At 40.6% G+C, this 13,177-nt stretch overlaps 1 protein-coding gene across 16 annotated transcripts in view; it reads left to right on the top strand.

Annotated features, from left to right (window-relative positions):
* PTPN5 (protein tyrosine phosphatase non-receptor type 5) overlaps positions 1–13,177 on the top strand; it is a 77,295-nt gene that overhangs the window by 39,060 nt on the left and 25,058 nt on the right. For 13 of the 16 annotated variants that reach the window (XM_055813936.1, XM_055813928.1, XM_055813929.1 and 10 more), the window contains 4 exons: positions 3,889–4,070; positions 5,020–5,139; positions 6,989–7,072; positions 12,107–12,345. In XM_055813936.1, the coding sequence (XP_055669911.1) occupies positions 3,909–4,070; positions 5,020–5,139; positions 6,989–7,072; positions 12,107–12,345 (605 nt within the window). In that variant the 5' untranslated portion in view covers positions 3,889–3,908. The remainder of the gene's footprint in view (positions 1–3,888; positions 4,071–5,019; positions 5,140–6,988; positions 7,073–12,106; positions 12,346–13,177) is intronic. The other 3 variants (XM_055813934.1, XM_055813933.1, XM_055813940.1) reach the window with 2 other exon arrangements.

The raw sequence follows: 13,177 nt of genomic DNA, 5'->3' as shown, positions 1-13,177 counted from the left end.
TTTGGCAGCTTGTACTGGTGGCTACAATTCAAGAAATGATGCAGGATGAACGGGTTACTGGCTTGATCCAGAAAGCTCCTCACCTCATCCTTTTTCAGAGAAAGTTTATGGTGCTGTTCTGAAATTTCAAGTTGCTTTAACAAGCTTATGGCTGCTACAGATGTCGGAGACCTTTTATTTCTTCTGCCAGAGGGTTTTTTCTAGCAAGTATAGTCCTCCGTCAAAGCAGAAGTACTTGTGGAACTTGAATCCCAATCTCTGTGGTGCAGGAATTCAGGAGAATATCACATGGATGTTGGATGTCATGTCAGTCAAGTCATTAGCAGAGGAGAGGCTTAACTAGCTCCTCCTTGGATGTAAGTTACCCTTGTCAGCTGTCTCAAGACCTTCAGACTGACCTTGACACAAGAAAATTTTACTGATACCTCACTCATTTATTACCTAATCTGTGCACTGAAAGAATCCAAGGCCCATTAGGGCATATAATACAGGAATATAGGGTCACAAGTTGAAGTGTGAATGGCAATTGAAGTATTGTTTAAGGATGACATAGTTAAATCAATACAGAACCCTAGGTGGGCATCATGTTTGTTAGAATCTAATAATTTGTGATTGAGTAGCAAGTTTTTGAATGGACTTTAATTAATCCAAGGCACTTTCTTTGTATACCCAAGACATGAATCTTAATCTATATATTTATACATACGCATTCAGACAGATGTCCATTATTTTAGTTCTTACCCCTGTTGTCTTTTACTGTATTAGTGAAAATACCTGTTGATAACCGTATCAATTCAGCAAAGCTGGAATCCTGGGTTCCTAGGTCCATAGACCAGATCTCTGCTGTATACAGTGAAAATAATTGAAACTAGTAGTAGTCTATTGTCCTTCCTATAGGGCAGTTTATAAGAAGGAGAATGTGATTCCTACAATTGTACAGCTGGTGCTAGACAACACTGGAATACTGGGAACTGGGCTTCTGGGCTGTGGAGAGGCATAGATCCCCATGGTTACAGGTACAGTGCAGTCCCCTGACTTTGACATCTTTGTTCCAGGAGGCATGTGGTTAAGTGGCCTTCACATTGTCATACTGGAGTCACAGTTCTGTTTCCAGCCTATACAGAAGTGACTTTGTAAAGTCTCAGGCTGTTACCGATACAAAATTCTGTTTGCCTGCTGCATAAGGCAGCTGAAAGAGCTTTTGGTCAATTAAAAAAAAAGGTCTTCTGAAGTATGTAATATTATGACTTACAAAAAATAGTTGAAGGCTGAGCTTGAAATCTGTTATTACCTGGCTCCTTGTTCTGGTTGTCTTCCCAAAGATTTTGGGGTTTTTTTTAAAAAAAAATTTAATTCTGCTTTGTCTGTATTTTATCTTGAACTGTGGGGAAGAGTATCCAAGAAAGGAAGTTGTTAGGATTTGGAAAAACAGTAAATGGGTTCATTGACCATTCTTAGGGACATAGGTGCATTGTTTAATGCAGGTAAAGGAAAAGTAACACTTAAAATGTGCATAGTGAAAACAGAGGGTTAGAGACCTTAGAAGCAAGCCATAATAAACTATATGTAAATAGATATTTTTGAAGGTTTACATCTCAGTCACAGGTGCATGTCTCTTTTCATGGATGGCAAAAATGATTTCTGACATCAAGATTCTCTCCCTGCTAAATTTCAAATTTCTGTTCCAAAATACAGACCATAAACATCCCACAAAAATAGCAGGGAAAAATTGACAATTGTTAGCAAGGGTTTTGACCTGAATTCTTGTCCAAATCCAGTGAGACATGAAGCAGTTTGCAATCTTGAAAATTTTCAGCTTTTAAGTGTTAGGTTTTAGCACATCATAGAAAATGAAGGCCAGCATGGAAAGTATTTAGGCAGCCTTAACTGTGGCTGTTTACTGTGGCTTCTGTGTTGTCCTTCTGGAGAACATTGAGTCCAGCTCTGTGTAGCATGGTATGAGAAGTCAGGTGTTAAGTATATGGTCACTGTCCCTGTACACTGAGGACTGCATGTGGGCTCTCTGTGTTTCTTGAAGGGGTTTGTCACAGACTGTAGATTACTGGCTGGAGCCTGAACGACAGTGGTAGAACTCCCAAGAGCTCTTGAGCTAAGTTCCAGAAACTACTTGCTTTTCTTTGAAAAGTGATTATTTTCGAGTGGTTGACTTCCAGCATTAAAGATATACAGATGAAAGTGAAGGGAGTTTTACCACTGTGAGAAATACGAGCAGGGAATGATGACACTTCTGATTTGGCCTCTTTAGTTCCATATTTTATCCACGTGCTGTTGACCTGTATTTAATATGAAATTTTGATAGTGTCTATGCAGATCACTGTACTGAGTCCTTCCGGGCAAACAGTGAATTTTAGCATATACCTATGGTATGACATACATGGGTGTATGTCTGTCTAGATGCGTGTTCTCTATGCTTCCTCAGAAACACCCGTGTAAAGACAGTGAAAAGAGCTACATATAACCAGTTATACCAAGCATACCCTGCTGAGGCCACTACCCATTGTAACCTGACTGGAGACATCTTGAAAATGAGAAACCAGTAACTGAGCTGCTGGGGAGTACTTCCCCAAGGTAGCACCTTGCAGGTGCTCCTTCTTGTACCTCTGGGTCTCCCCAGTCATTAGGCAGTGGTGACCCTCTTGCTGCTGGGCGGCTGGGGAATGGGGAACCTTGCTGAGGGAGCAGGCAGTATTTCCTGAACACCTTATTCTCTTGTGCAGGGATGGATGCCCTAAGATCTGTTTCAGTGACAGGAGGGAGAATAATCACAGAGTGGGGACAAACATGTCATGTTTCTGTCCACTCTCACATTTTGGTACTTTAGAAGTCAGAGTGGGATATTTTCATGACTTCTTAGTGTATCAATGGCCGGACCCTCAGCTGATACACTGATCCTATGTTGTATTTGCCTAATTAGAGCGGTGGCTAGCTTATGGTGGTTTAGCTGACTTAGAGTTACTGTTGTGAGACATGTAGAGAAGTGTCTGATAAGAGGAACATTTGTAGAAATCTGACCTCAGCAAACCATGGAACTGCTGATGATGTGGCCCTTCCCTGGGGCACAGGTGGCTGGGTCAGGCTTAAGGCTATAGTCTTGTTTGTAGGGCAGCCTTTAGGCTTTCCATCATGTAGAAAGATACAAATCAGTAGCATTTACATCAAACAGGCCTGATCTTTCACGCCTTTTAGCTTGTAAATGAATTTATCTACACAGACTCTGTTCAAAATACTGTTACTGAGGGACTAGCCACTCCAGTGCGTATTTCCACTGAATAGAATAGCATTGCAACTTTATTAAATAGCTCTTGAGTATGAATTAATCCAAGAAGTAGGTTTAGTATAAAGGCTATTTTATTAGTACCTTAAGACACTCTGCCAAAACCCAGAGCCCGTGAGCGCTATTCAGACGCATAACATGAACCAGTCTCTGCCTCAGAAATATATAGTCAAATTAGACAAAGCAAACAAATACTGGGAAATAGAGGCAGGAGGGACAAAATGGGTTCTTTGCCAACTTGTAGCCAGGAAGTGTGGAGCTAGAAAATAGCACAGATGGTTCCTTTTAAAAAGTAAAAACGAAAAGGTGCAGCGATGTAAATGAGATTTTATTAACAACAGTAATCTGCAGAATCTGCACCTCCGGAAAGAAAGGGAAAATAATTTATCCACCCACACTCACTTTTTTCTGACGAAGGCAGGTGAATACAGCTGCACTAATAGAGTGTGACGCTCACAATCCTGAGCCGCGCTTACCGATGCAGAACTGAGAGGTAACCATCGCCTCTAAGAAAACAATAGCCCTTGCAGCCTCTGCTGTGGCTGCAGGGTTACATACTGTTCATTCCCTGCACATGTCATTTTCACGTGAAGGTCCTTCCAATCCAGCTGTTATGGAGTCAATGGATGAAGCTGAAGGACATCAAGGAAAGCTGAATAAGAAGGAGCAGTCCCTGAAAACCTCCCAGAAAACAGCACTGCTTGGTTGGGCTGCCCAGTGGAATGGATTAATGCCTGGAGACAGCATGTATCTGTTTGTCCTTTCACAGATACTGGTAAGACGGCTTGTCATCACTTTAAAATGCTGGGACTCTTCTTTTAAGCTTTGTTGGTTTGGGAGGCTTCCTCCTCATGCATTGCAGATGTAGCAGCGGACATAGCTGCGGTCCTCTCGTTTCTGCAGCCATTGTCTCACAGCCTTGCTTTGCAAACAGCCTCTGCTTTTTGATGTCCCAGGCTCCCAACCCTATTCCCTGCCCCCCTGCTAATGCCTCCTTTGCCAAGTGACCCATCTCCCAACAAATCCATTTTCTGTAGCTGGTATGTCTGGGGGTAAATAACAGTCTTGTTAACAAGTGGATTGGGAATTGTATACTTTAAAGTTGCCACGTGCCCTTCATGGTTGGGGATAAGTGTATACGGGGATGAGTATACCTCTCTGTGAGGGTGTTAAATACAGCATCGTTGCTTTTGTAGCTTTATGTTAACTGTTGTGTGTGCAGGAACCTTAAGCAGTTCAAATTAAATGTTTCAACATGTGTGTGTTTGTGTGTGTATATCTGTTTACAGAGATGCCTATGTGAACATGGCTATTTGCAAGAACTTTACATAGTATGAATATGTCTTTTAATAGCATACCAAGTTCACTGAATTACCAATTTTGATCTAAAAGTAATAATGCTGAAAGTTCAGAAGTCAGAGGAACCTGTTGCTCTTTCGATGTACAGGCTGCCATGAGCCGTCCTTTTGCTAGTTTAGATCAGAGTAAGCTTGCTTAACTCACTGATACACATCTAGTTAATAATAGCTGAACATTTAGCCTTCGGTCTTTTTATTCTTGTTAAGCTACAGTCTAGAAAATACCTGACTTAGTACAGCAAAAATGATCAACATGAAATCAAGGAGAAATAAATTAGTTAATAGTTAATTATGCAGTCTTGAAATGAAAATGAATGTTTGTGTAATGAGAGATGCTCATTATGTATTTTCTGATTGATTGCACAGCTTCTCTGCATGATGCTGTGGTGCAGCACTTACGGGACCATCCCAGCAGCTCAGAATGCCTTTGACTTGCTGTCTTACCTGTTTACCCCATTTAAACATTTTTTGTCAGATCAAGGGGAGGTAAGTCCCATTACTACCCTGATTTATATAGGTGTTGTCAGTAGCCTTTGTGTGGTGCTTCTGATATCTTTTCTGATTAAAAGTATTATATACATGTACTTCATGTAATATAGTGATGTCTGCATTGTGCATGTGTCCTGAAACAGAGAAAAGAGTTTTCTGAAAACAGATCCGTATTTTATCTTCAAGATACAGGGCTGAATTTTTGGCTGTGACGTTAGATCAACACAGCAGATTTTTCATACTGTACAAATGAAAAAAAGCAGTAAGAAATCAGCCCACTAGGGTTTAGTCCACAGTAATGGGAGAGCTGGAACTTAATTTATTAGGATGGATAGAAGCTTAAATTCTGGACAAATGAATCAACCCTCATAAAGGGTGCAAATCACAAGATACCCAGTCACAAAATTCTAATATTGTTGAGTGTTTAGAGCGCATCTGTGTGCAGTAAAAGTATTTCAGGTGTACTAGGTGTACCGATTCAGTTATATCTACAAAGCTACCCTAGTAAAATTGCTTAGCTTCTCACTGCGACGTAATGACCAGTATGATTCATCTGATAAATTACTGGTTTAATTATACCCAGTGCAGTTTTCTCTAGTGTGGACAGAACCTTAATTAAATGGTAAGCAGCTACTTTCAAAAATCAGACGAAATAATTTTGCTATCAGAATGCTTATGTTCATTGTACGTATCTTTGTAGCAGAGGCTATGCAGTACAAATAGGAAATCTGACTCGGTGCCTCTTGTGGCTGAAGTACGGTGTACAGTACACACTAAACACAGTGGCTGTTTTCTGTGTTCTCTTAACGGTGTTTGAGCTGCATGTCAGATGCTCTTTTGTTTATTTGAAAGAAGCACTTTTTCTTTGCCCTTTTCCAGTTGGATTTATTATGTGCAATCAGAGCTCTTCATTGAGTATTGTCTGTACCTTATTTGCAGTGGGTCAATCATTAAAAAATTGCTTCTTACAGAAAATCCCTGATCTATAAGATTTTGACTTAAAATAAATGTTCAGTATGGAGGAAGCTGATTCCTAGAATGCACCACAAGAACACCCCAACTATGACTCTGTGCAGATGTTCAAGCGTATCTTTGAGGACTGTTTATTGTAGCACTATTTACTGTGCAAATTTACACTTGAAAACAGTAAAGGCGAAGAAATCTTCTGACATTAAAATAAGCGAATGAAAGCTCTTAACTCTGAATTTCTCTTTAGCTGTACAAATGGGTCAGAAACAGAGTAAAATTCCTTGCCCACTGAAGCCCATTAGAACCGAATTTTGCACCTTCTACTGAGAATAGGCTGAAATCTGAACTACTTAAATATGACTAAGTCATCAGAGTAAATTTCACTATCAGTGATGTGAATTATCTTGATGGTATTTCACAGAATGTGTAGAAAATGTAGAAAAGTCCTCTATGGCTGTGTTCTATGTAAGGACCCACAAACATGGGAACACTACTCAGCTTTCTTCAAAGTCCTTTGCCACAGAATAAAATTACACTGACTCAGGCCATGAAACATTGGTGCAGGCTGCAAAACTGAGTGGTGGGTCCAGATCTCAGTTTTGACAATGCATGAGGCTAGGAAGCAGATTTTCTTGTTTGCCTTCACAACGAAATCTAGTTTTAGACCTTCTGAGATGCTGAGACTTAGCAATGGTTTCAAATTCAGTCTTTTTTTCGTTGTTGATGGTGGCTGTTCCACAGATTGGGAGCATGGTATGACTGAATCTGCATGGGAAATCCAAGAATGAATACAGAAGCTTGCCAAGAACATGCATGCACATGCTATACCGTGCCCCTAAATACTTTATGAATCATTGTCAATTCTGTCATTTCGTAGGACCTGACTAGAATCGGGAGCATTGTGGTATTATACATCCTGCTGTCTTTAGCTTCTCTAGGACTGTTATTTGTAGGATCTCTGGTAAGTTATGCTACTGTACAAACTATATTCATGATCTTTTTCAGTGAGTTTTTATAAGATGTCTAATTCACCTGAAGTTGTTGGTGATGTCCAAGCTGATTGTAAAGCAACGTCTTTGGGGCTATTTCTATAGAATTACCTGCTTGCTTTATGTAGAGGAGTTAAGACTACACTTAACCTTACTCAGTTTTATGATGAATTGGGGATTACCGTGATGGATGGGTTTTATTCTTTCCATCCACAGGTGGGCCAACAATTTTCACTTAAATAGAAGGGATGTGGTCCAGTAACAGGACCATCTAATATTGCTGCTTTATGAATTGCCTGAAGAGCATCCATTGATTTAAGTGGCAGAAAGAGCTGTTCCAAAGCACCAGTGCACTTATGAATGTAACACCAAGGCACCAGCTGCAGAGCAAGATTAGTGGCACAACTGCGATTAATCTAGTTAGCTGTCAGCTCTTTGGGAGCAGGAGTGTGTGGTGTTTCTCCATTGATTGGGTAGCTGGTACAAAGTTGTGTCATAGATGGGAAAGCTATGGAGAATTCTTTCTTTTTAGGAGGAAGTATTTGATCATGGCTTTTCATACCCCTGTGTACCGTTCTGGGAACAGTGGGAATGCAGCTACTGAACATGCAGGTGGATCGGATCGCCTCCTGTCCTTAGAGCAGTGTACCCTCAGGGTAGCTGAGGAAGCTGAAGCTGTACTGTGTGCATGCCATTTGCATGCACAGTATAATGAAGTACATCATAGATTCATGGGACTGTTGGTGGCAAGGGACCTGTAGAGATTGCTAGTCAACATCCTGCTTGAAGCAGGACTGCTGCCAACACCTGATAAGGCCAGCCATGCATTATTTTTCTACACAGGTTTTGAAAACCTTCAAGGACGGAGATGTATCATCTCTCTGGGTACCTGTGTCACAACTGCATGGTGCTCTTGGGTAGAGTTTTTTTTCCAAATGTCTGATCTGAATTTCCCAAAGCTGAGCGTCTGAGCTGAGATGTCTGCAGCTTGTGGCCATTGTCCCTTGTGGTATCAGCTGCCACTACCAAGAAGAGTCTGGCAGCATCATCTCTGGAGCTGCCCTTCAAGTAGTTGCAGGCTGCTGTTAGATTACCTCACCTTCCTCTTCGCCAGGTTGAACAAGCCCGATTCCCTCCACCTTTTTCAAAAGTCATGTGGTCCAGACCCCAGACCTCCTTTGTAGCCCTCCTCTGGCCCCACTCCAGTTTGTCTGCATCTCTCTGGAACTGGTGGGCCTAAAATAGGACACGGTATTCAAGGTACAGGTGCATCAGTGCCAAGGAGAGGGGAATGCCTCCTTTGATTTGCTGATCACACTCCCTGGTAGGAAGTTTATCATACTATATACCATGGTTAAGTTCACTCAGATGCAGCACTTCTGTTTAATGTATCAGGTGAATGTACCTCTTAAAACCAGTCACAAGGCAAAATAATTAGTGTTAATGCTTCCATTATTGTGATCATTGATGTAGACAAGGAAGTCAGCCAGGTTTACACAGTTTTCTGCTTTTTTGATGCTTCTGTTCCTTATCCAGATGAATTCCCTGCTCAAAAAATAAACTTCCGGTGTTTTTTGTGTTTGAAAATACCAAAGAATAAAAATGAGACATCTAAGAATTGTGATGAACTGTGTGAATTCCAGGTAACTTTGCAGCAAAATGTTCAGAGCTGGAAATCAGAATAGCACAGGTGTGATTTTTCTGCATATCCAACCTATTTCTTGGTGGATGGAAACACTTTATTGCTGATCTATTCTTAGCACAGAAAGTAACATTAAATAAAAACTTTCTGTGCCCAAAAATTTTGATCTCATTTTGAAATGCTTTGCATATGTGGTAACTTCTTGTAATTGAATGTTTATACCAGTGTAGATGAGAGCAAACTTGGCCCATTTTTAAGTGTTGGTTAAAACTTTTGTACAGAAGACATTTTTATAACAATTTCCATGTAGTCAAGTTTGCTCTGTTTTGTATTCCTTTGGTTTGTGCTAACAGTCTTCTAGCTGGAGTGGAGGCACAAATGTCAGTGTGTGACCGCCTGTTCTGTGAACAAGTCACAAAGCATCAGAATATAAGAAACATCCTGTGAGTTCAGAGCAATGGTCCCTGCCCAGTAAGTTCCCTGCAACAGTGGTATTAGGAAGAAGAGGCTCTTCAGAGAAAGCGCGTGAGCCTTGTCCCTCCCACCTCCCTGTTACCTTACTCTCTGACATCTCAGGTCATGCTGCTTGGCAATTTGAAAACATCTGCTTCTACCAGTATTTAGGGGATAATTATAAAATAATAATAAGCATAAAATAGTCATTGGCAGAACGTTGAAAATAATGTAGTGATGGAGCTAAGCAGGGATTCTAGAATCCCAGCCTGGTGGACAACAGATAGTTGCATGAAGACAGTTTATTTTCCCCTCTGTCTCAGTGGAGTGATCTCCCTCACAATGGGTTTTATGTGATGTGCTGCCTAGAAGGGACCTTGAGGGGGTCTTTGATGTTGCAGGGTGCCTTTTATATTGTAGCGTGCCTTTATGATGAAATCTTTCTTTCCCAAATGCGCCCTTCTCTCTAAAGATGGACCTGATACATCAGGCCCACACTGATGTATGTACTAGGTGACATACCAGTGAAAAGCAGCTTAAGCATTTTTTTTTAGTTCATCAACTGTGGTAACTTAACAGTAATGCTTTAGTAGTTCCTTGGAAAGGTAGAAAATGTGCCTGTTGATGCAGGTGCTTTGTTGCTGTAATGTAGAGCAATAACTGTTGAGCTATGTAACAAGGCTGAGAAATGGTGGTCAAGCAGATTCTGAGAAGTGATACCGAGAGAACAGAGGCCCTGTCTGGTCTGTGCACATGCTAAAGTCCAGCTCATTCCTGTATCGGGATATTGTGACTCTAATACATGTAGAGTGAATTTTTCAGGAGAGCAGACCTCAGCCGACATTTGAAGCACTTCTCTGAGAACACCCAGGTACCAGACTGCATTGGGAAGCTGGCGGTCACAGTGAAAGCAAAAGGCTGGATAGGGTGCTTGAGGCTTGTATTAGCACTGCTGTCTGTTTTCTGTCTCATAAAACACTGTGTTAAGACCCAGGCAGCTGCAGAAAATCAGCATTGAGCTGCCCAGTCCTCCTGAACAGGTTTTCAGAGCTGACAATCTTTCCATTATTTAGTTTAACCCCATCACTTTCAACTATAACTTAATTTCTTTTGGTGTTTTGGGCAGCTCCTTATTTACCACACGCTTCCTTCAACCTAAAGAAAAGCTGTTTTGTTTCTTGGGTGAACTTTTTGTTCCTTTGGATTTATGGTGTGTTAAATCACCCGAAAAAATCAGCCCTGTGTCACCGTACAAGCTCTAGGATCTGTAACATATAACGGGTACCTAGATGTTACACTTGGCTCTCTGCCCAAGCGCCGATTTTAGTAACAGCAGCACTGTCCAGCAGTCCAGAGTTGTTGAGCGAATACTTCACACTGTGAACTGCTCAGCTATTACAGTTTTGCGGTACGTGAAAGAAGCATGGCTAGTCCTGTGGGACTGCCCAGCTCTAGAAGTCATCTTGGGGAGTGAAAATAGAATGATGTCTTGGAGCTTCTTGCTTGCCCTCCGGTAGCCCAAGCATGTAGGACAGACTTGGTTCAGACTCAGCCCCAAAGCTGTGTAAAACAGAAGTCTAGTATATGTTTGCTTTTGTAATTACTATGTACTCTGATTAACTGAAACAAAAAAACATTTTGAAGTAACTGTCAAATGAATACTGCGGCTTTGTGAGAGTCTTAACATTTCACTAAAGCTGACTGTGGACAGAAATTAAAATTGGCTTCACTTCTTTCATTCTTTACACTCAGAGAAATGAAAGTGCATGAAGACACACAGGCACAAGAAAATTGTCATTTAAAATCCAATACCAGACAACATGCTTTAGTAGCCTAGGAAGAGGTTTGACCTTTTTAATGACACATTTTCTAAATTCAACTGACCATTTAAAAGCCAGTTATAAGAAAAGTTTGGAAGAGGCTTTACTTTGGAAAATAAGACCTGTTCTTCTTAGTCTCAAAAAAAATGTATGACAGTCCAATATAGTTTGTATAACAATCAGCCTGAGTGATATTGCTCCTAGTTCAATGCTAGAGGGATGAAGTTGGCCTAGGGTTCCAGAATTTAGACGTGGCCTTGAAATTTTTAACTGAGGCCTGTGTGGAGGATTAAACAGTCTATCAATACAATCTCCAAATCAATCTAGTCTGCCGCAGCATCCGTGCAAACCAATATGATACAGCAATTTTTTAGATTCATGCTATTTCAAACCTTTCACTATTTTATATTATAAACTTTAATATTACATGTATGTCCTAGAACTTCACAAGATGAATTATTTAATGTCTATATCATGTTTAAATGAATTAATTAGATCACAGAACAGTCTGTGCCACAGGCCAAAAACTGGTAGGGGCATTCTGAGCCTCAAAACCAGATACATCAAAATCATGGCCTCTTTAAAAAATGATTGATTTATACGTGAATTTGAGGTACAGTGCCAGATTATCAAAGATGTGCAGTTCAGGAAAATTTATATTTACTTAACCCAGCTATATCTAAATTTTAGATGGAAAACAATTAAGTCAGGAGAAGTATGATTTGTAGAATAGTATAGTAGATTTTTATTTTGTAAACAAGCTTAGGAAGGGGAAGAAACTGAACAGTGATATCACATTGGCTTGCACATGGTGTGTCACAAGCACAATCTGCTTCCACTGTATCACTGAGTTAAGCCTGGCCAGCTCTGTGGAAACCTCTGTGGCTGAAAGCAGGTTTGAATGGGTAGATGTAAATCCATGTAACGTATCACAAAGCTACTCCTGCATGGAACATTCCTGTCCTCTTCAGTACTCTGCAATTCTAATACGTTATAGTGAGCTGCGATGTTGCCCTACAAACCCATCCTCTAGGCTGCATGGAAGGCCTGGCAGCAAGCAGAAAGCTTTTTCAAATGTTTGTTTCCTCCAGTTCTGGCATCTGCTCAGAGCCCGTCCAGACCCCCCCTTTCCACTACAAGAGGACAGACGCCAATCTGTGAGCCGGCAGCCTTCATTCACGTACTCAGAGTGGACAGAGGATAAAAATGAGGATGACTTCCTAGATTTGGATCCTGTACCGGAGACTCCGGTCTTTGACTGCATAATGGACATTAAAGCGGAGACAGATCCAGCTACTCTAACAGTTAAATCCATGGGCTTGCAAGAAAGGTAGGGTAGACATGACTAATAGGGGAAAGTCTGGTCCCAGATTTTGTGGATTTAGGAGTTCTGTACCTAGTAGGAAACTTGAATGCCTTCATGAATGTCACTTTAAAATGTGGTTTTAAAGCCAAGCACCTGCTTTATTTCCTGTCTTATTTTCAGTCCAGTCATAAATGTATTAGCCAAAAAAAATACACAATTTTTAGACAGCTGTCAACAAGTGTGATTCAAAAGCATCATTTCTTTCCTTTGAAATATCCATCTGTGTTTGATGAATCTCTTGCCATTCCCTATGACGGCAGCTGCACAGCATGAAATCCACTATAGGGTGGTGAAAACTTTTACCTATGAAAGTGGTGTGGGTCTTGTTAATTTTTTTTCTGTCACTCATGCTGGAGGATTAGTCCTTTCTCCAAAAGCAAACCATAGGACAAGTGGTAATGTACAATGATTCTCATAAAAAATGGGTTAGCCCAAAAGTAAATTAATTCCTTTGAAATTAACCCAGTAATGAAACTTTGGGGTAAGCTGGTATTCACTGCTTGAACCATCAGGGCAATAGAGCTTCTCAGAGATTCACAGCTGAGAAAAGGCAAATTTAAAATAAAAGGAAGATATTTTTCTGTTTTGTTTTCTTTCAGTTGTCTTAGTGAAATAGAACAAAATCTTGATGGTAGAAATCCAGTGAGGATACTCTGCTGCAGGTGATGATGTTATGAATAAGAATGACATTACTGAAGGACCCAACATAGCAAAGTATCACCTCTCTTTATTTCTAGGTTTTCGACCTTAATTGAAGTGCTAACCATAGTTAATTCTCGTATCACAAACTTAAAAC

Source organism: Falco peregrinus, chromosome 9 (genome assembly GCF_023634155.1).
Source record: "Falco peregrinus isolate bFalPer1 chromosome 9, bFalPer1.pri, whole genome shotgun sequence".
Lineage (NCBI taxonomy): Eukaryota > Metazoa > Chordata > Aves > Falconiformes > Falconidae > Falco > Falco peregrinus.
This window is presented reverse-complemented; position numbering and strand designations above follow the sequence as displayed.